At 40.1% G+C, this 19,948-nt stretch overlaps 1 protein-coding gene across 1 annotated transcript in view; it reads right to left on the reverse strand.

Moving 5' to 3' along the window:
* CEP170 (centrosomal protein 170) overlaps positions 1–19,948 on the reverse strand; it is a 103,342-nt gene that overhangs the window by 12,739 nt on the left and 70,655 nt on the right. Inside the window, exons 11-13 of the mRNA XM_054712941.1 lie at positions 18,914–19,040; positions 14,086–15,915; positions 6,310–6,544 (exon numbers count right to left, since the gene is read on the reverse strand). Coding sequence (XP_054568916.1) covers positions 6,310–6,544; positions 14,086–15,915; positions 18,914–19,040 — 2,192 coding nt within the window. The remainder of the gene's footprint in view (positions 1–6,309; positions 6,545–14,085; positions 15,916–18,913; positions 19,041–19,948) is intronic.

Genomic DNA, 19,948 nt, shown 5'->3' on the forward strand with positions numbered 1-19,948 from the left:
TGTAATTCTTTTGAGAAAAGGTTTAAAGTGTTCCCTCAGATGATTTATTCAATTCTTGCAATTTCCTGAAATAAAAGAACAAGGACGAGAAACAGGATAACCAGGCTTAATGAGATAAAAAATAATCATACAAAAATAAATTTGTTTTTAAGGTTTTTTAAGCAGACATTTGTACAATGAAGTTTCTGACATTTGTAGAAAGCAGTATGAATTAATTAGAAACAACACGGACCATAGCAATTTCAACACGTTACGTACATTATACTAAAATTGTACTAAAATGAACAACTCAATGTGTGTACAATAAGCACCAAACAAGCCTTCTTTTAATTTGCAAGTATGCTGTATATACACCAGCTGTTTCTTTACATGACAATTCCCATCTTAAAGTTGACTTAATAATATAGATCATTAAATAAACTTAAATCCACACTGCTTAAAACTCTCAACATCTACTAAAAACAGTATTAGTAAAAGGCAAATTATAAAAAAATAATGAATATCGCCTGACTGGTCTGGCTCAGTGGATGGAGCGTCAGCCTGCGGACTGGGGGGTCCCGGGTTCGATTCCGGTCAAGGGCGTGTACCTTGGTTGCGGGCACATCCCCAGTGGAGGATGTGCAGGAGGCAGCTAATCGATGTTTCTCTCTCATCGATATTTCTAACTCTCTATCCCTCTCCCTTCCTCTCTGTAAAAAATCAATAAAATATATTTAAAAAAAAAAAAAAAAAAAAAAATAATGAATATCTTCAATTAGAAATAGCAAATTTATAATGCAATATAGGTTATTTATCTATTCATATGCTTGTTAAATCTAAGCTTACAAATTATGTGATGCTTCTAGATTATGCTAATAAAATATTTTACACCTCTTATATCTGCTTTTTTTTCTAAATCCAAGCTTACAATGCCTGTTCTTTTAAAAAATTGTATATTTTTATTGATTTCAGAGAGGAAGGGAGAGAGAGAAAGAGATAGAAACATTAATGATAAGAGAGAATCATCGATCAATCGTCTGCCTCCTGCACACCCCCTTACTGGGGATGGAGCCCCAAACCCCGGCATGTGCCCTGACCTTATGGAACCATAACCTCCTGATTCATAGGTCGACACTCAACCATTGAACCACACAGGTCTAGTATTAAAATGACAAAAATGATCATATAAAATTAGTTTATGAAGGGACATTTTTAAGGGTCATTCCAGACAGGCTTAGGTTGAATCTGACACTATAACAAAGCATGAGAAAAAGTCAAGCTCTCACCAGGCTTAAAGTTTAACTCACATATTTAACCTACATATAGACAATAGGGAATGCTCACAAGCTTCCTACTGCTAAGATCTTCCTCTTCTTTTGCTGGAAACTGTCAGGTATATTTATTACATGTTGGTGGCTTTTGACCCAATACTGCACAACCTTAATGAAAGAATGATGGCAAACCACATCTCGTGCAGACAGTCAATGAAAGCATGGGGACCTGGGACAAATGGGAATCAGAGCCACAGAAGACTGGCTTAGGGTGGATAAAAATGAGCTGAAATTGGAGACTTCTCTTCGGCAGCCAGAGCAATTAAGTGACTGGCCCAATTAGAGGGATAAAGTACATGGAATCTATTCCTGGCCATCAAAAGAGGTAGGTACTTGATTAATTTAAAAAAGGTACATTCCATTATTGTCAATAAAACTAACTCCAAATGCTAGCTTAGCACCAACGATAAGTTATATTTGGTGAAATGTAGAAAGTGTCTTAAAGATAGGCTTACAAAGATGCTTCAAATAAACTGAGCAAGTCATAAATAAAGAGGTAATGGTAAGAAGATGACTTTGAAGGTCTCACCATACTGTTGGCCATCAAACATTTCCTAATTGAATGAGAACAATTTAATGGAAAAACATTAAACATCCCATTTCCACCAGAGACACAAAGTCCTCATTCAATGAGCAATATTTGAGAGAGTGCAAGTAGCATAAGGTGCCTTCAGGTCAGAGACCATGATGAAAGCAAAGCACTACGGAATGTTGAAAAACTATGCAAACTGAAGAGTAGCTGATGTTTGAACTTGAGGACAGGTGTCCTATTCTCATTCCTGCTGTTTGGAGCTGGCCTAGCCCAACAGAATAAAAGAAACAGGTTGGCCTACACTTTCACTACTTTGAACCAATAATGAGGTCTTAAAACTGAGCAGATATATACTTATTGCCTGATAAGAAAATTTTTATCTTTATAGTCTTTTCTCCAAAACAAATAATACTTGAATATTTTCAAAGCTCACCTCCACCCGCACACCCAAATATAGTATATCTTTTAATTATAGTGCAATTAAAAGGCTTTTTAAAATTAAAATAGATTGTAATGCATAAATATATTTCATTGCATTACTTTATAGATTATAAGGAAACCCACATCACTTAATTCTGGTCACAAAATTAAACTGGCTATTACAAAAAAAAAAAAACCCACAAAAAAAAGAAAAAGCTTTCAGTAAAGTATTAAAATTACAAGCAATTTGGGTTTTTACTGTTAAGATTAAACATATTCATAATTTTAATTGTAAATATTTTAGGCTTTAAAAATATAAAACACAGTTCCATTTGTAATCATTTTAAAATATATTTGCTCAGTATTCCTTTTATTTGAATGTCACTAATAAAAATATTATGTGTAAAAGATTTAGTAATAACAAAAGCCTTTTTTTCCTCTTGTCTTGAAATATCAGATGACTCTACTTTAGGGTTAATCAAATCAGGCAATAGGACTGGTGGGTTTTCTGGGACACATTTATTTAATAATCATTTCATTATTTAAAAAAAACCAGACCACTACTGCACCAGTGTTGTTACTGTCAGAACAAAAAAACATTTAAAAATAATTGTGTTTGGACTGAAAATGCAAACAAACTTTGGCTGAGATTCTTAGGTACAAACAGGGTAAAACCTAATAAAGTATTTTATAAGTTATAAAAATTTAATGTCAATTCTGAAACTCCAGTTATATCTGGAGTCTCATAAATTCAAATTATGAGATGTACAGAAAATTGGAAGATTACAATAAAGTTCTAAATATAAAAATATAAAGTTCTAAATATAAAATATCAATATAACCATATTTGAGTATATACCCTACCCACTCAAATAGAACATTCCTAAAAAACAATTTTTTTTATGGATTTCAGAGAGGAAGGGAGAGGGAGAGAGATAGAAACATCAATGAGAAAGAATCATTGATCAGCTGCTTCCTGCATGCCCCCTACTGGGGATCGAGCCCTCAACCTGGTCATGTGCCCTGACTGGGAATTGAACTGTAACTTCCTGGTTCATAGGTCGATGTTCAACCACTGAGCCACCCTAGACACACACATATAACATTTATCGATAGCTTCCTCTATGTCAGGCTCTTGGGTATATATGTGCATCAGTTTGTCAACTCTCTCAAGTTGGAACTATTATGTCCATTTTATACCTGAGGTCACTAGAACAGTTACTGAACTTGCCCGGGGTAACAGAGACCTTGTAGAGGACAATTGGAACCTAGAAGTACTGATTCCAGAGTCCATGCTCTTGACCACCTGGCTATACAGCATCCCCATCATGTAGGTTATCCCTCAGACTTCAGCAGTATTCTGTCCCCCCACCGTTTCCTGGCAATATCAGCCACTACCACAGCTCTAAGCATGTTTCCTTCGTGCACTTCCTCAACCATGATTCCAGATCTATTCTGCTTTCTATATTTCAGAGCCCGAGTTCTATCTGCTAGACCTTCCCACATGGTTGTCTCGCAGGTACCTTAAAGCCAATGTCAAAAATAAGGCTTCTCTCTCGTTGCCTTTTATGTTCCTTACTCTTATCAACATCCCATTGAACCACCATGGAATCATTGTCAATTCCACCTTCCTGTTCTGGCAATCAGCAAATGCCGTCCATTATCATACCTCCGTAGCTCTCATTCTTTGTTCCCTCATTAACACTCTCCTCTCTCAGGTCTTCAATAACCTCACATCAACTTCTGGGACAGATCACTGGTCTGCCTTTAGGCTCTCCCCTCTGAAACACGTCTGTGCAAGGCCTTCTGAGTTACCTTCCTGTTAAACACCTTCAAAGCACATAACACAGCATTCACCCTCCTTAGCTGGCATTCACAGCCTCCCATTACATTAGGGAGCTGGCTTTGCGCTGTCTTCAGCCTGGTCATCCATTAATTATTCATCTTCACTCGTTTTTCCCCCAAATATATTTTTATTGACTTCAGAGAGGAAGGGAGATGGAGAGAGAGAGAGAGACATCAATGATGAGAGAGAATCATTGATTGGCTGCCTCCTGCACGCCCCACGCTGGGGACCAAGACCACAACCTGGGCATGTGCCCCGACCTGGAATCAAACTGTGACCTCCTGGTTCATAGGTCGATGCTCAACCACTGAGCAACGCCAGCCGGGCCACCTTCACCTTTATACTTGAGCAAAACTTCATACTTTTTCCACCTCTCACATCACTCTGTCTTCTATCAGTTACACACACCTTTGCCTCCTTCCTTGGACTGTGAACTCTCTGAGGACATCCACGTCTCGGTCAACTTCACAGTCCACTCAGCTAAGCACTGTTTCACTCACAGGAGCTGGTGAGGATTTCTTTGTTGAGTGGATGGGACTATGTGTATGTACAGGCATACCTTGCTTTCTATCCTTCCTCTCGGGGACCCCCCCACACACCCTATTTTAATCCCTTAAAACAAATAAACAAACAAAATACCTTCTCTGGCTCTGAGATGTATGGTGGAAAAAATATACCTTGAAAAGTTAAAATTTCAAAGGTACATTTTATTATTATAGTGCTACTGACAAACTACAGCGAAAAGGCATAAAATCATTAAGGGTTACATGGCCTGGCCTTGGAGCAATTATCTATTGCTCTAGATAATAAAATACACATAGGCAGTAGTAATACAATGCACATAATAACGCAATGGAACCAAGAGAAACTAACACACAGTTCTCATTCACTCTCCCTCTGCATTCTTTTCTGTTTGGGGGCAAGGATGTGGGTTTGGCCAAGAAGGTGTTTAGTTGTTCTAGTTTGGAGCTGAGAGCCTGAGAGGGGAGGCTCCTGAGAGGAAGTGGACATGCACGCTGGTACGTCAGGCAGCCCTTGAACTTGTGTGGTGGGACATCTCCACCGGAAGGGACAAAATGATGAGACGAGCAAGGCCTGCTGTTGCCAGCTGTGGCCACGGACTCCCTCACTACAGGAATTCTGTGTGCCCATAAGAATTCATGCCCTTCCTCTAACTACACTTGGCTTACCATGCTTCAATAGTTATTCTCATAGAAATGCTACTTATATGGTAACATAAAAATGTTTAAGCAGCACAATGGTATTAAAAGCATGTTCTCTAAGAATTAAAAGCAATTACAAGTAAATCATCATTAAAAACAAAAAACTCTAAACATTACATTAAAACAATAAGCAGAAAAGACACAATTTATAGGAGTCACTAGAGCAAAGAAAAAAAAGATAAAGACTATTATGTTATAAGTTTATTGGTTTTTTTTAAAGCACCTATGGACTAATATATAATTCTTTAATGTTGCCAAGTGTAAATCTTGATAATTTTTGCATGGATATGACAAAAACATTTAGGTAACATAAGATATATGGCAATAAAATTCCCCTAATATCTTACAGGCTTTAAAATTATATTTTAATCACTATAGTATCTGTTTGATTATAGCCTCTCTCAATGTTCACCCACAAGTTATCAATTAAAAATCACATCTGAACTTTACTTTTTATTATGTTAACCAAACAGTTACAATAAATTTATTTAACATAGAAAATAAACATATTTTGATTTAATTAAAGGGCTGAACTATACTTAATAAACTCATAAATGTGAGTACAATCTGCCTACTCTAATTCTTCACAGAGAACATTAACCACATACCTCTAACAAGTACACATTACCTCTTAAAAGAAAAGTAATAAAAAATTTAGCTGTGCAATTCTTCTAATTATGTAGAGCTGATACTAACTACCTCTCAAAAATTATATTGACTCATCAGCATCTCTATTATAAATAAAAAAGTAATCAAAAGATATTCATTCCACAATATGTTAGTAACACGGGCATTGGAAATACGAAAGGAAAAAAAAAAGAATGGAGAGTAATACTCCCGACAAAACCAAGTTCGCAGTTACCTGTGGATCTCACCTCTTGGACTGTTAGTACAGATCAAGTGAAAGCTAAACTTGGTTACCCAGTTGAAATGCTGGCACCCAATGTCCACCCTTCAAGAGAACCCCCTGACACCAACCTGGCTATCTCCTCTCGATGAGCAGTCCAGTCTCGGATGTAGTCTTCCTGCTCTTTGATCCGGTGCTTGAACGAAGAACTCGTAGGCATGGCTGACCCAGAGCTCTGCAATCGTGTCGTTTTCAGGGCTGGAGAAGTACGTAGACGAGTATGTTTAGGGGAGTTACGGTTTGATCCAAATTCATCTTCTGAGGTGGAAGCATAATCAGTAGGAAAGCGCCTCCATCTTGAATTTACTAAATTAGTTTAATTGTTAAAAAAAGAATTATTATGTCATCTGTTAAAGGAGATAAAGTAAAAATCACGATTTCAAAAAACACTATGAGAGCACATCACGATTTTCAATAACTGACATACACATACCTCACAAATAAACGTAAGTCTACTACTTCTTAAAGATAAAACATTACAGTTTGGTAAATTAAAAACAATGAACAATTAAAAATAATCGAAAGACTGTGTTTTCCGTAATATGGTGAATAAACATTCATATGAAAAAGTCACTAATGGTAAACAACTAAGCAAGCTCTATTCATACATGTTTAACGCAGGTACTTTTTAACCACAAATATTCCTCATTTAGTGAAGACATGGATTTTTAAAAAATGACAGCAACAATAACAACAACAAAAATAAATTAAGGGAAAAGATTTCTTCATGCCACATGGACTTTCAACATGGAGATGATAGAAACCCTCTTTTCCCAACATACAAACGTGCATAATTCCTGCGTGGAAATTATGTCTTTATGGCAGAAAAAAAACATTACCTCTGTCACTCAACATCCTGTTATGCTATGATTGGAAAAAATCTGTTTACATGTAAAAACACGACAAAGCATCTTCTGTACAAGGCGCTGCTTTGACACGGAGAGCAGATGGTGAGACAATGGCATAGAAGCTACGAGAGCAGAACTCCGCAGGCTACTCAGAACCATTGACATTTAGCACAGGGGATCACATTGAAAAACCGGCAGACAAATCAATGCAGACACTTCACCACGACTGTTACAAGAATCCAACATAATTTGTGAAGCATAAATAGAGGTTAAAAAACAGAGAGATGCCTGGCCAGCGTGGCTCAATGGTTGAGCATCGACCTATGAACCGGGAGGTAATGGTTCGATTCCTGGTCAGGGCACAGGCCTGGACTGCGGGCTCTGTCCCCTGTGTGGGGCATGCACGAGGCAGCCGATCAATGATTCTCTCTCATCATCGATGTTTCTATCTCTCTTTCCCTCTCCCTTCCTCTCTGAAATCAATAAAAATATATTTAAAAAACAAACAGAGAGATGATGGCTAATTTACAGTTACAATACACTCCATGAGGGCAGGAACTATGTCTGTGTAATTCACCAGTAAATAGCTAGCACTTAGAAGGTTATCTGGTTACAAATGTTTCATTTTTTTTTAAAAGATATATTTTTATTGATTTCAGAGAGGAATGGAGAAGGAGAGAGATAGAAACATCAATGATGAGAGAGAATCATTGATTGGCTGCCTCCTGCAACCCCCACACTGGGGACTGAGCCTGCAATCCAGGCATGTGCCCTTGACCGGAATTGAACCGGGGACCCTTCAGTCCGCAGGCCAACGCTCTATCCACTGAGCCAAACTGGCTAGGGCTGTTTCATACTTTTTAATAAATAAATAAATTCCTGGATATGTCTGCTTTTCTTGAATTAGGAAAAACCTAATAAAAAGCTTTGGGTTCAAAGTAACAAAACCTTAATCCCTGCTGTAAGTTCCAATTGCTAATAATATTAGTAACATTTTTCTCTTTCTCTCTTAAAACAGAAACTGGCCCGGCTGGTGTGGCTCAATGATCGTCTACCTATGAACCAGAAGGCCACTGTTAGATTCCTGGTCAGGGTACATGCCCGGGTTGTAGGCTCAATCCCTAGTGTGGGGTGTGCAGGGGGAAGCTGATCAGTGATTCTCTCTCATCACTGATATCTCTATCTCTCTCTTCCTCTCACTTCCTCTCTAAAATCAATAAAAATATATTAAAAAAAAAACAACAAAAACAAAACACAGCAAAAAAGCAGGAACTGATCATGGGCTGCATAGGTTCGTGAAGTCTAGAATTCCTTCCTCTTATTCCCCTCGAATTTATATCTTTCCTGCCTTTTCCTCCTCAACTACATTTTTGCATGGGGCCCCGTAAGGCTGAGTTGGCTCGGAGATAAACTGGATATCTGAGCTGCTCTCAGTAAAAGAGAGACTTCTGTAATAAGGAATATGCCATAAGTCAGAGACTATCCATGTGTCCTGACTGACATCCTCTTTGAAGCTCCTGGCACTCAGAACTAGAGTCACGGGTGTAAGAGAATGAAGATAGGCAGAAACTTCATGGCTGTCTCTACAAGTGTGTGCAAACACATATACAGAACTCAGGGAAATTAATTCGTGTTTTGAAGGTGGATTAAATATAATTTCTGATTTTAACATCATAACTTATCATTGATATAAGTAATACTTTACCATGGTAGAAATTTACTCATTTGAAAACTCCCTAATGGGACATTTGAAAACTCCCTAATGGAACTGACCCTGAGAACCTGAACACAATTTTCAGAGAAGTTTAGAAATAAGAGCAAACTGGTTTTAGGAAAAAAATAGAAATATAGAAAACCAATTAAAATATGGCTGAAAACATCAGTAATATGGCAAAAGAAATTCATACTTTTCATTAAAGGCATTTCATTTGGTACCTTAGAATATTACTCATAAAAGGAAATGCTTAAATAAGGAAAAGATCATTTGTTAGATTAAAATTCCTGATTTTTGATTTGGAAACTATGGTAACCATACCCATTATTGAAAATTGTTTGGAGAGAGCAATATCAACAACAAAGACTTTGTTTTCATAAACTGTAGAAGATATGAAACCACAAGCAGGTATGATGGGACCAATTTAGAGGCCATTTAGAAAGAATGGCCACAATAGCTGATACAGTTCATGAGTGGCAGAGCGCAGGAAAGCAGAATGAGAAGCGGAGACCACATGCTACTAATGTGTGTTACACACCATGTGACAGTATATAAGCAGAGCCACATTAGAATGAATTTTTAGTAATCTGAGTTTCAAGGTTAGAAAACAGTAGAGACATTTTAGAGAAAAATAAATAAAAGAAACACTTCCTTTTCATAAGAAATTCATGAACTTTCCACGTATTTTTTTAGGTCTCTTTAAGAAGCCAGTAAGAATGGTGATAGCTTCCAATAACATCTTGAAAAGGAAAAGCAACCAAAAGAAGAAAACATATTTTAAAAACAGAAAGGTAACATATCTAGGTTTGTTCTCCTAAAACTGAGGGTAAAATGAGGGAGAAACGAAGTGGGGTGTAGCAGAGAAATGCAAATGATTGCTCTTGCAGTACTTAAGGGTTAGTTTTCCAGTGGAAAACACACCACACACAGTGTACTAGGCAGCAAAGCTCAGGTACCTCTGGAGACCACTCAGCTTGTCTAGTAACAGCACAGACTGAAGTTAAAACAGAGAGAAAGGACTGCTGGGGAAAAGGGGCGGGGAAAGGGACTTTAATACCAGGACCTCTGACCTGCTATTTCTCAAAGAACTTCTTTTAATACCTTTTGCCTTTCTTCCCAACGATAGAAGCTATACATTTATCTGAAGAAAATCTCCATAATCTGCTAGTTCTTGCAAAAGAAACTTCAAGTTAGAGTGTTTTTAACTTCCCCCAATGCCTACGTATTTCACAGAATTGTAGAATAGAATGGCCTTAGACATTAGATAGCCTAAAAAGAGAAGAGACAACCCAGAGAAGCTCTGTCTTATTTAATGCAAAGCCCAGACTACTGACTCTGAGCTCAAAACTCATCCCTTACTATGCTGATTGCGTGACAAGTAAATGCTAGAAAATCTCCATTTTTAAAAATATTTGCAGTTAGACTAAATATTTTTTTTAAAAAGGCATCCTCAATTTCTCATAGAACAATAGACTTTCAGATTTCTACCTGTGTTGAAGAAAAATGTTACTTCAGCCTCTTGAATTTTATTCTGCTTAGGTAAAACCATTTATAGAATTAAGTTTAATTTGCTATCTTTAGGCTTATTTGATATCTTGGCATTACTAAGGCATTTCAGATAAATCATTAGATTGAAAATATGTATGGAGGTATTTGAAAGGCCAGTCTCTGAGAGAGGTTTCTTGGTTGGTGTGATGATGCACACATAATAAAATGAGAGAAAGTTCTAAAATGGGCTTAATTAGTTTCATAGCTCACCTGAAAGTTATCTCAGCTAAACTAATTATAAGCTTATTTTAGTTATACAATTATGCAACACTCCCTTCTTGTGGAAGTAATAAACTATAGTCACTATAAAAACATACCATGATCTAGAAAATTAAAAAATGGAAAAGTTATTAGAATCATTTATCTACGAATGGTCTGATTTCTTTTACTGGTACCAAAACTTTGTTGCCTTTAAAACACATCCGCATTTATAGATGTAACAAAAGCATTTCAGACAACAAGCACCACATCTTCCTGCTTCATATAATAATACTTTTGTGGGAAATTAAACCACAAACATGTTTCATATGTGTTTTCACGAGCATGTAGCAATAAGATCATTGAGGAAAAGATCCCTGACAAATAACTTAAGCCATGAATACCCAACATTTAATCCCTCCCATCTATAAATTTTGAGGACTAGAATAAAAAAGGGAAAGCAGTCTAAAAAAATTCTAAGGATTTTAATGTGTTGTTTTTATTTTTTAGAATGTGTACTTAAAACATAATGAAAATCAACTGCTTTATTTTGACAATTCAGGGTACTTAGTTTAACATATATATTTTTAATATAGATCTAGACATTTCTATATAACAATATTAAAGATTAACTGAAGGAATATTTTTGAGAAAAAACTAGTTAAACTAGAAGTATATTACATCAGAATTAAAGAAATATTAAAAAACCTCCACTCCTAATTTTGCTAAACCAGAGATTTCCCTTCTTCTGTTTTTATCATATATATTTCTTTGAAAAACTTTTTAGGCATAGCCTAAAATATGAAATCTGAATTATTACAGATTTATTTTTACATATGCCAATTTGGGCTCTATCATAGGCTCTAGGTTCAGATATTTCAAAGATTTTTAAAGTTTATAGTGTGCATAGCAACACTGATCACATATTCCTTTAAATCATATTTCAGAAGCTAAGAACTTTCTTTTCTTTTTCCACTCAAGATATTATGATTATCTTAAGTAAAAATATCGTAATATCAAAGGCAATTCAATTAGCAACATTAGAAAAGTATGTTTGTCTGTTTTTTAACTACCTACCCCATGTAGCTACTTGAATATTTTACCACTGACTGAATATTCTGGCCACTGTCTTTCTAGATAAAATGTAAGTGTGCGTCTTGAGAGAATCTGGATGTACAACCCCGGGTCCTGACTGGGAATGTGGCATCAGGAAGAACATGAACTTGGTAAAACATCAGAATTACAAAGACCTTCATGTTGTGCACTGGCCTTGTATGCGCCCCTGATAACAACTCAATGGAGTCCCGCTCTGGATTCTCATCCTGTCCCTTCATAGCTATGTGACCAGAGCAGGTGATTTCATCTCTTGCCTTAGCTACCTAAACGGAATAACTCTGCTAGCTGTTAAACCCCATGATTTTAATTATTTAATACACTACTATAAAGTCTGAAGAAGGCCAAAATCTCATCCCTCAATTTGCCCTAGAGAATGTCAGTGAACAATCCAGGTACTTTATGGACCCAGAAAACCACATGTTTGTCAAGCTCTGTGTTCAAAGCAGCCGGAACAAAACTCATCCTGAAAGACGTGAGTGTAATATGACATCTTACAGCGTCTGTTAGACTTGCTGAAGTCATCACGTCTGGTTTGCATCTCAAATAAGCCCTTAGGTTAGACACTGAGGAGCAGCCCCAGATCGCTCACGTGTTAAGAGCTACAACGAGGACAGAGGGAGACGTGTCCCATGCAAGTGGGTAACACACAGCCCACGTTACAGCCTATGTCAGGACAGGGGAGTAGCGAAACGTTTATGAACTTAGAGATGAGGTAACAAAACACGCAGTTTTATCAGAGGACACCCCACAGAATGGGGCACAAAGAAATGTGAGTTGAAGAGGTAGAGCCATAAGGAACAACAGAATAACGCTGAGTAAACATAAACCAAGAGGTAGTAGTAGTTAGTTTAAAATACTTGGTAATCAGCCCGGCTGGTGTGGCTCAGTGGATTGAGCGTCAACCCATGCACCAAGAGATCACCAGCTTGATTCCCAGTCAGGACACATGCCCAGGTTGTGGGCTTGATCCCCAGTAGGGGACATGCAGGAGGCAGCTGATGGGATGTTCATCTCACAATCTCACATCGATATTTCTCTCTCCCTCTCCCTTTCTCTCTAAAATCAATAAAAACATTTAAAAATACTTGGCAATCAATCTATGAACCACCAACTAAAACTTGAAGTGTAGAAACAAGAGGGTGGGGCAATGGGGAAAATGCACGTATTCTTTGTGGAACCATGAGTATATGCTATCTTCCGCCTACACTCATTCCTACCACAGGTACGACCACCATCACCACAGCCCCCGACCAGGACAGAGATGGAAAAGTGAATAGAGTGGAGGAAGCAGCAGTGAAGAGAGAAGAGGAGGAAGAAAAATGAAAACAAGTGGCACATGAACAGTGCTGTTAGTTTTGGGACTTGCAGGCTCTGCTGTGCAGATGTAAAAACAAAAAGACTCCTACCGACTTGCCCATCACTCACCCAGGACTTAGGGCTCACTGAGGTACTTGCTGTCTGAGGATAACGGACCTTCAAGTTTTTAACAGCTGGCTCCCCACAACCCCCAGGCCGGCCTTTTCAGCCACACCCACATCTGAGGCTGATTGTGAAGTAATAAGACCATGTCTACAGGACACACAAATATTTGTCTCAGGGCCAAAGGGGCCATGAGTATTTCCACGGGCTTCAGGCTCAATGTGAAGTACAGAAACAGACAAACGTGCCAGAAGCAGTTAAAATCTGGTGGGGGATATGTAGTTTTTTATAAAGATTATGTTAATGACAGCTGGTCATGTGGTTAAATATGCTAATGCTTTGTGAGATGATGCTCAGAAGCTGCTACATTTCTAGAGCCCACTCTGACCCAGGTGCTTAGGAACTTCTTAACGAATCCATCTTCTTCCACTGAAATAAGTCAAGGGTTAGTTTCACCTGCCTGACCATCAACAACTCTAATTTTTAAAAGTATAAGTAAGGCATATGACATTTCAAAATAAATAGGGGGGAAAAAAGGGTAAAATATTGATGATTTCATTCAGCTCTGAAAGGAGTAATAAAAGGCAGAGTGCCTCAGGTTCATAAGGGCTTGGAATTAGGTGAGGATATTGGAAAGTTAAACACATGCTTTTAGGAGCAAAATGCTCATTCCTATTTTCTAAACCAGATAATAATTCCTATCTAATTTTGACAGACAAATCCAGATATCTCACCAATTAGACAATTAAATCTCCGAGACCAGTTCAGTATATGTCTAACTTTGAAATCTCTATTTTACTCCAGGATATTGATTGGAAGTGTATGTAACTTCTGAATTTTCTACTTACTAAGCTAAAGTAATTTTTATAGGAGAAAACCCTCTCTAGAGTAACCTTTCTGTTGAATACTGGGGAAGCAACACTGGAGATTTAATTTTTTAAAACAGGAGTCCCACCACACAAAATAAGTATGCTAGTATTATAAAATATCTGGATCCAATTTACCTGAAGGTGAGCCATGCGCTGAGGTCATACTTTTGACCTTGGAGTCTGACAGCCGAGAGATGCTGTTGGCTCGAATTCTCGGAGAAAATTTATCCGACGGGACTAGTCTGGCTCCACTTCGAATGATGGCTTCTGCGGTCCTTGAAGAGGCACTACCCCTAGAGATGGTCGCCTCCGAGTCGCTGCGAGCGGACAGTGAGCCGAGCCTGGTTCTCCGAGGCTGAGCCAACAGATCAATCCTCGAGATGTTCCGCCTTCCCGTGGGCGGCTTTGACGTTGAACTTGTCGTGGACACTTCAGAAGCAACAGATGCTTTGTCAGCATCGGCAAGTTCACTGTCTGAAGCTTCCCCAAGCCGTGCGCGGCGCAAGAGGGAAGTCCTGGTGGGCCGTGGCCTGGGGAGGGTGGTGGACTTACTGGCCGAGCCGGGGGCCACTGGAGGAGTCTTGGACTTGGTCCCCTTGCTTCCCTCCAGCTTGGAATGTGCGTGCTCATCAGCTGAGGTAAGTGGAGTCCTCCCGAGGGGTTTACAGGAGTAAGTTTCCTGATCAGATGACAGAATATCAGAGATGGCAGAATGAGGTACGCTGGAGGTCTGGTCATCGTCTGTTAAGTCCACTGACGGCTGTCTCATGCGCCCACTGGACTGGACAAATTTCCGCCCATCTGCTCTCAGCCCTACATCCGTGGAGCGACTTTTTGTTTTCTTCTCCACCTTCTCCCTAGCACCAGAGGAGGACTTGGCAGCATCCTTGGACGGAGAGCCTGAGGAACACCTGTCTTTGTAGAGGCTGGTGAAACTCTTTCGCTTCTGGGTTGACTTCCTTTCCGTGTCCCCAGTCACCAGGCTGATGGTACTGGCTGTGTCCACATCAGACTCCGGGGAAATGGAGTTGTCTCTATTATAACTGGGGGTATCTGGGCCTTCGTCGGTTTTATTATCTTCTCGCAGTTTCGCTTCCAGAAAAGCCATGACTGCTTCTGTGTCTTTCAGGATGAGGGTTGTGTCCAGACTGGAGTCGGCATCCATGGAGTCACTTCTGTCGCGCAGTCTACTGGCGGATGCCAACGCTAAGGAAGGGGGTGTCGCTGACGTCTGCTTGTTTATGTGGGGGATCAGTTCGATGGGGACGTTTGGGCTGGGCTTCTCTATGGTGAAGCTTCCCTGTCGCACTAAGGGCTTGGAGGACTCCTTCTTGTCTCCTCCCTTGGGGGGGTGGCCTTTCAGAAGCTCATCGGCTTTTCTTCGCTTGCCCTCACTTTGGATCGCCCTCTCTCCTTTGCTCGCAGAATGTCCTGGGATTTTCTCTTGAGGCTGTGACTCCTGTTTAAGGGACTCCTCCCTACTTCTCTCTACCGGACCCGACGCATTTTTGGAAGATAATTTAGTAGGTGCCCACTGTGCCTGCTCCGTTGGCTCCTGGTGCTGAATTTTGGCTAATGTTTGCTTAACCAAAGAAGCTTCCTTGTCGGGTTCATTTTTCTCCTTCCCAGGAGAGGAGATGGCTAAGTGCAGGAGGGCTTTGTGATCTCCGCCGGTTCTCAGGGTCTCCCCATTGACCGCCCTGTTCACCTTGCCCAGGGCCCTGTCGGCATCTGGTCTGTCTTTCTGGTATACCTGCGCCGGGGCCTCTTTCTCCTGGAGCTCCGTGTCCTGCTTTTCCCCGATCTCCGACCTCGGCGTCAGGGCCTTGGCTCTGGAGCTCTCAAGAGCCTTTTCCTCATGGGGAAGCTGGGGAAGGGTCCGCCGCCTCCTCTCTCCATGCCCAGCCAGGGAGGCTGCGGAGCCGCTGCTTCTCACGGAAATGCCAGACTCACTGACATCTGCATCTGCAAAGAAAAACCACAAGGCAGAAATCAGGGCCAAAAGTGAAAATACAAATAACACCATATTACACTAGGGTTTGAAGTGTAAGTGAAGCAAAGGCTTAAGTATAAAATAAAACTTTGACTAAATAAGCCAGCATTGTGACAGAGTAGTTTAAAAGGCAAGTCCAGTGCCAAGTGCACTAACAGGCTGATGACTGACCAGGGAGTCAGGAAAGTAAACTGTATGAGATGAAAATGAGGGTCGTCGGATCTGAAACGTACTTCTGCTGCTTCCTTGTCTTAACATGTTTTATGGAAGCTCACCGTGGTCGCTCTTGCTTTTGTGACTTATCTCATCCTTTAAGTTCTGCTCAAGACAACAGACTCTAACTAGCAGATTACAGAATTGCACAAAGAATGCCTAGTTACCCTGTTTCCTTGCTATACTTTCAATGACATGGTAAAGAAGAGGAATATACCTAGTTTTTAATAAGCGTCTTATCTACCTAAGAGAATAAATTGGATTTCCAAAGTCAAACAGAAAACTCGGACTTTAACAAGGTTTTCTAAAAATAAAATTCAAAGCTGATTAAAAGAATTTTTTCAATTGTAAGTTTGAAAAAAGCTGATAGGATTTGTCATAATTTTACAAATGCAGGGATTTTAAATTATGGTTGTCTGGTGTATGAAGGTCTCATAGAGAAATACATGATTACTTCCTCTTTTTCAAATAATCAGAAGCCAGTGAGAAAATACATATATTAATGTTTCCATGTAAGAGAACTTGAAAATACTCATGGGGGATTTTCCTGAATAAATGGAATGTGTTTCAAAATGAGAGATACATCTTTCAGAGAAATATAAATTAACGCAGCACAGAGCATCCTAATCTTTGAAGTGGGGAAAAAATATGCTAGATATAGCTTTTATAGGTCTTTTGTTCCCCATTACAATTCTAAAAGTTTAGCATTTAAATTTCATAGCAATACAATGATTATGATTCAAGAAAATATTAATTACTGATTTAACTTTGAGCAATTAATCATAAATTATTTTATGTCTTATCTCCTTGCTACTTGAAGCATCTAAAATGTAATAGCTACTTTATCTTTTTGTATATTTCTAGCATTTCTCACACTGGACAAATATTTAAAAGAACACTTTATATTTAAGTGGATTTATCAGCTCACCTAAATAAATTCATTTACAATAGGAATGAGATAATGAAGGTCTACTATTTCTTTTTGTTGTTGTTAATCCTCTCCCGAGGATATTTTTCTATTGATTTTTAGAGTGGATGGGAGTGATAGAGACACAGACAAACTGAGGTACATGCCCTTGACTGGAATGGAACACGGGCCCTTCTATCCACTGAACCAAACTGGCCAGGGCAGTCTACTATTTCTTATAACAAGGGTAGAATGTTACTTTCCACAGTTAATACTTAATAATTTTATAGTGAACTAGAGACACAGTGCACAAATTCGTGCATGGGTGGGGTCCGGCTGGCCCGGCCCCAATGGGGGGCTAGTTGGGGCTGGGCCTGTCAGAAGGAGGAGATGGCTGGGCTAGCCCCGATTGGGGCCCCAACAGGGCTGGGCAGGCTGGGGGAAGAGGCCATGGGGATTGGCTGGTGGGCCCCACCCCTGATTGGGGTTGGAGGGCCAATTGGGGGTGGGGCCAGCCATAGGGAGGGACTGTGGGTGGTGGGCTGGCTGGCCCCACCCCCAAATAGGGTGGGGGTGCCGATTGGGGGCCAGTGGCCTGGGGGAAAGTCCATGGGTGGTTGGCCGGCTGGCCCTGACCCTGATGGGGTGGGGGGGTCGATCTTGGGTGGGGCCGGGTGGGAGGAGGGGCTGCAGGAGGTTGATGGGCCAGCCCTGCTCTCTATTGGTATGGGGGTGGGCAATCAGGGGCGGACAGCTGGGGGGAGGGGCTACGAGCCTATCTTGGTGGGACAGGCTGATCGGGGGCGGGGCTGGCCAGTGGGGGAAGGGAGAGGGCGTTTGGCTGGAGGCCAGCTCTTGATCGGGGTGGGATAGTCCGATCAGGGGCAGGCCAGCAAGGGGGAGGGGCTGCAAAGTTAGCCCGCCAGCCCCACCCCCTGATGGGCTGGTTTGCTGGCCACAGTGGGAATCATAGCAGCCCATCATTATGATCATTACGGCCATTACAGTTGCTGGCTTTTTATATATATAGATTCTTTTTGTAAATGTACCTAGCTCCTCTGTCTAGTCTCTGTTTCCCAATCATGGACTAGTTTCTGTGAACCAACCTGTAAATCACTCTGTCTTTCCAAACACTTGGCCGTACTAACAACTACTACAATTCCTGACTGGTAAAGGCTACAGCTTTCCTAGTACACTGTCGTGTATCTTGTTCAAAGAATTGCTGACTAATGTTTACAAAATTCCTAAACCAGATTGTGGGGGTGCCACAAGCCAGAAATAAAATAAATTTCTATTTCCATTTCTAAGGATAACAAAGAATACAGATAAAAAAACCACATGCAAATTCTCCTTGAGGGTTTTTTAAATTAGGAATGTAATGAACTGAATCTAATATCATTAGAGGCATATAATCTTGTGTGTGTTTTTTAAAACCTATATTTCACTTTGCAGAAATAAATTAAAAGGTAATAAAAATCACATTACATAGATTTGCAAAAGATACAGTTAGTAGATTAAGTAAATTCTTTTTTATTGATGTATGGCAGAAAGTAGCATTTAAATATTTGTTGTATGGGATGATCTGGAATTGTGTTGGTCTTTTTAAATTTTCATATACATTATATACACTTGTGTATATTATGTGCTTAATCTACAAATTATCTCTATCACCAGTGTGAGTTAATTTTAATGATTTCCACGTTAGTGAAATTAAAATGATATATGGAGCATAAGCATGAACATATGTGAATATGCTTATTTGGGTTTAATTTACTGCTCACTATATAGATTTACTAGCAGCTGGTTTTTAAAACTGATGTGTTAGTCACACAGACACACACAGAAAGTACCATTCTCTAAAGGAACAGGGACAGACAGCTCCATGGTCCTTTCTGCTGGATCATGCCTCGTGTGATTGGCAGCCAGACTGGCCCACTGTGAAACCCAGCGCTTGCTTCCAGATGCAGTGGTGCCTTCCTAAGGGAGAAAACAAGGGAACGTGATAATGCAGTCTGGTCAAACCTGATTCTCATGGAAGAGAATTCCAGTTAGTCACATTAACCTGTCACACAAAGCAATACTTAAACCTCAGATTCCTATATTATAGTTGATTAAATTTCCTCATCCTATATAATATAAGGCTAATGTGCAAATCAACCGAACAGCGGAACGACCAGTTACTATGACGTGCACTGACCACCAGGGGGCAGACGCTCAACGCAGGAGCTTCCCCCTGGTAGTCAGTGTGCTCCCCCAGGGGGAGCACCAGTCTGCCAGAAGACAGGCTCACAGCTGGCGAGCGCAGCGGCGGTGGCGGGAGCCTCTCCCATCTCCTCGGCAGCGCTAAGGATGTCCTACTGCCTTTAGTCAGACATCCTTTGAGGGCTCCCGGACTGTAAGAGGGTGCAGGCCTGGTGGAAGGATCCCTCCTCCCTCTGAGTGCACGAATTTCGTGCACTGGGCCTCTAGTCTACTATAAAATGAAGCTTCTCTAGGTACCCCTTTTAATGACAACATTTTATTATTGCTGTGCATGTAGTATAGTTCAACATTTTAAAGACTCACAATGGTACTAACATAAACTCTGGAGCTTAATGTTTATGCTGCTAGGTGTATGATCAGAGCTCTGTGGCTCTAACAGGGGAGTTAGCTCTATTCCAGTCTTTGGAGCAGGAGTCTAAAGGTCTATTCCTAAGCTGTTCTCTAGCCTTCTTCATGTTTCTAGGAATCAGAAGGCTTCCAGAGCCTCAAGGAGTATTAAATCTGACAGGTCTTATCTTCAGGGATTTCAAAACCAAACCCAAACCTTGACACTTCTTTCTAGAACACTTTAATGGTAGAAATTACTTGACCTTGGAGAATTTTTCTATAACTGATCTGAACCT

This window comes from Eptesicus fuscus, chromosome 24 (genome assembly GCF_027574615.1).
Source record: "Eptesicus fuscus isolate TK198812 chromosome 24, DD_ASM_mEF_20220401, whole genome shotgun sequence".
NCBI classification, from domain to species: domain Eukaryota; kingdom Metazoa; phylum Chordata; class Mammalia; order Chiroptera; family Vespertilionidae; genus Eptesicus; species Eptesicus fuscus.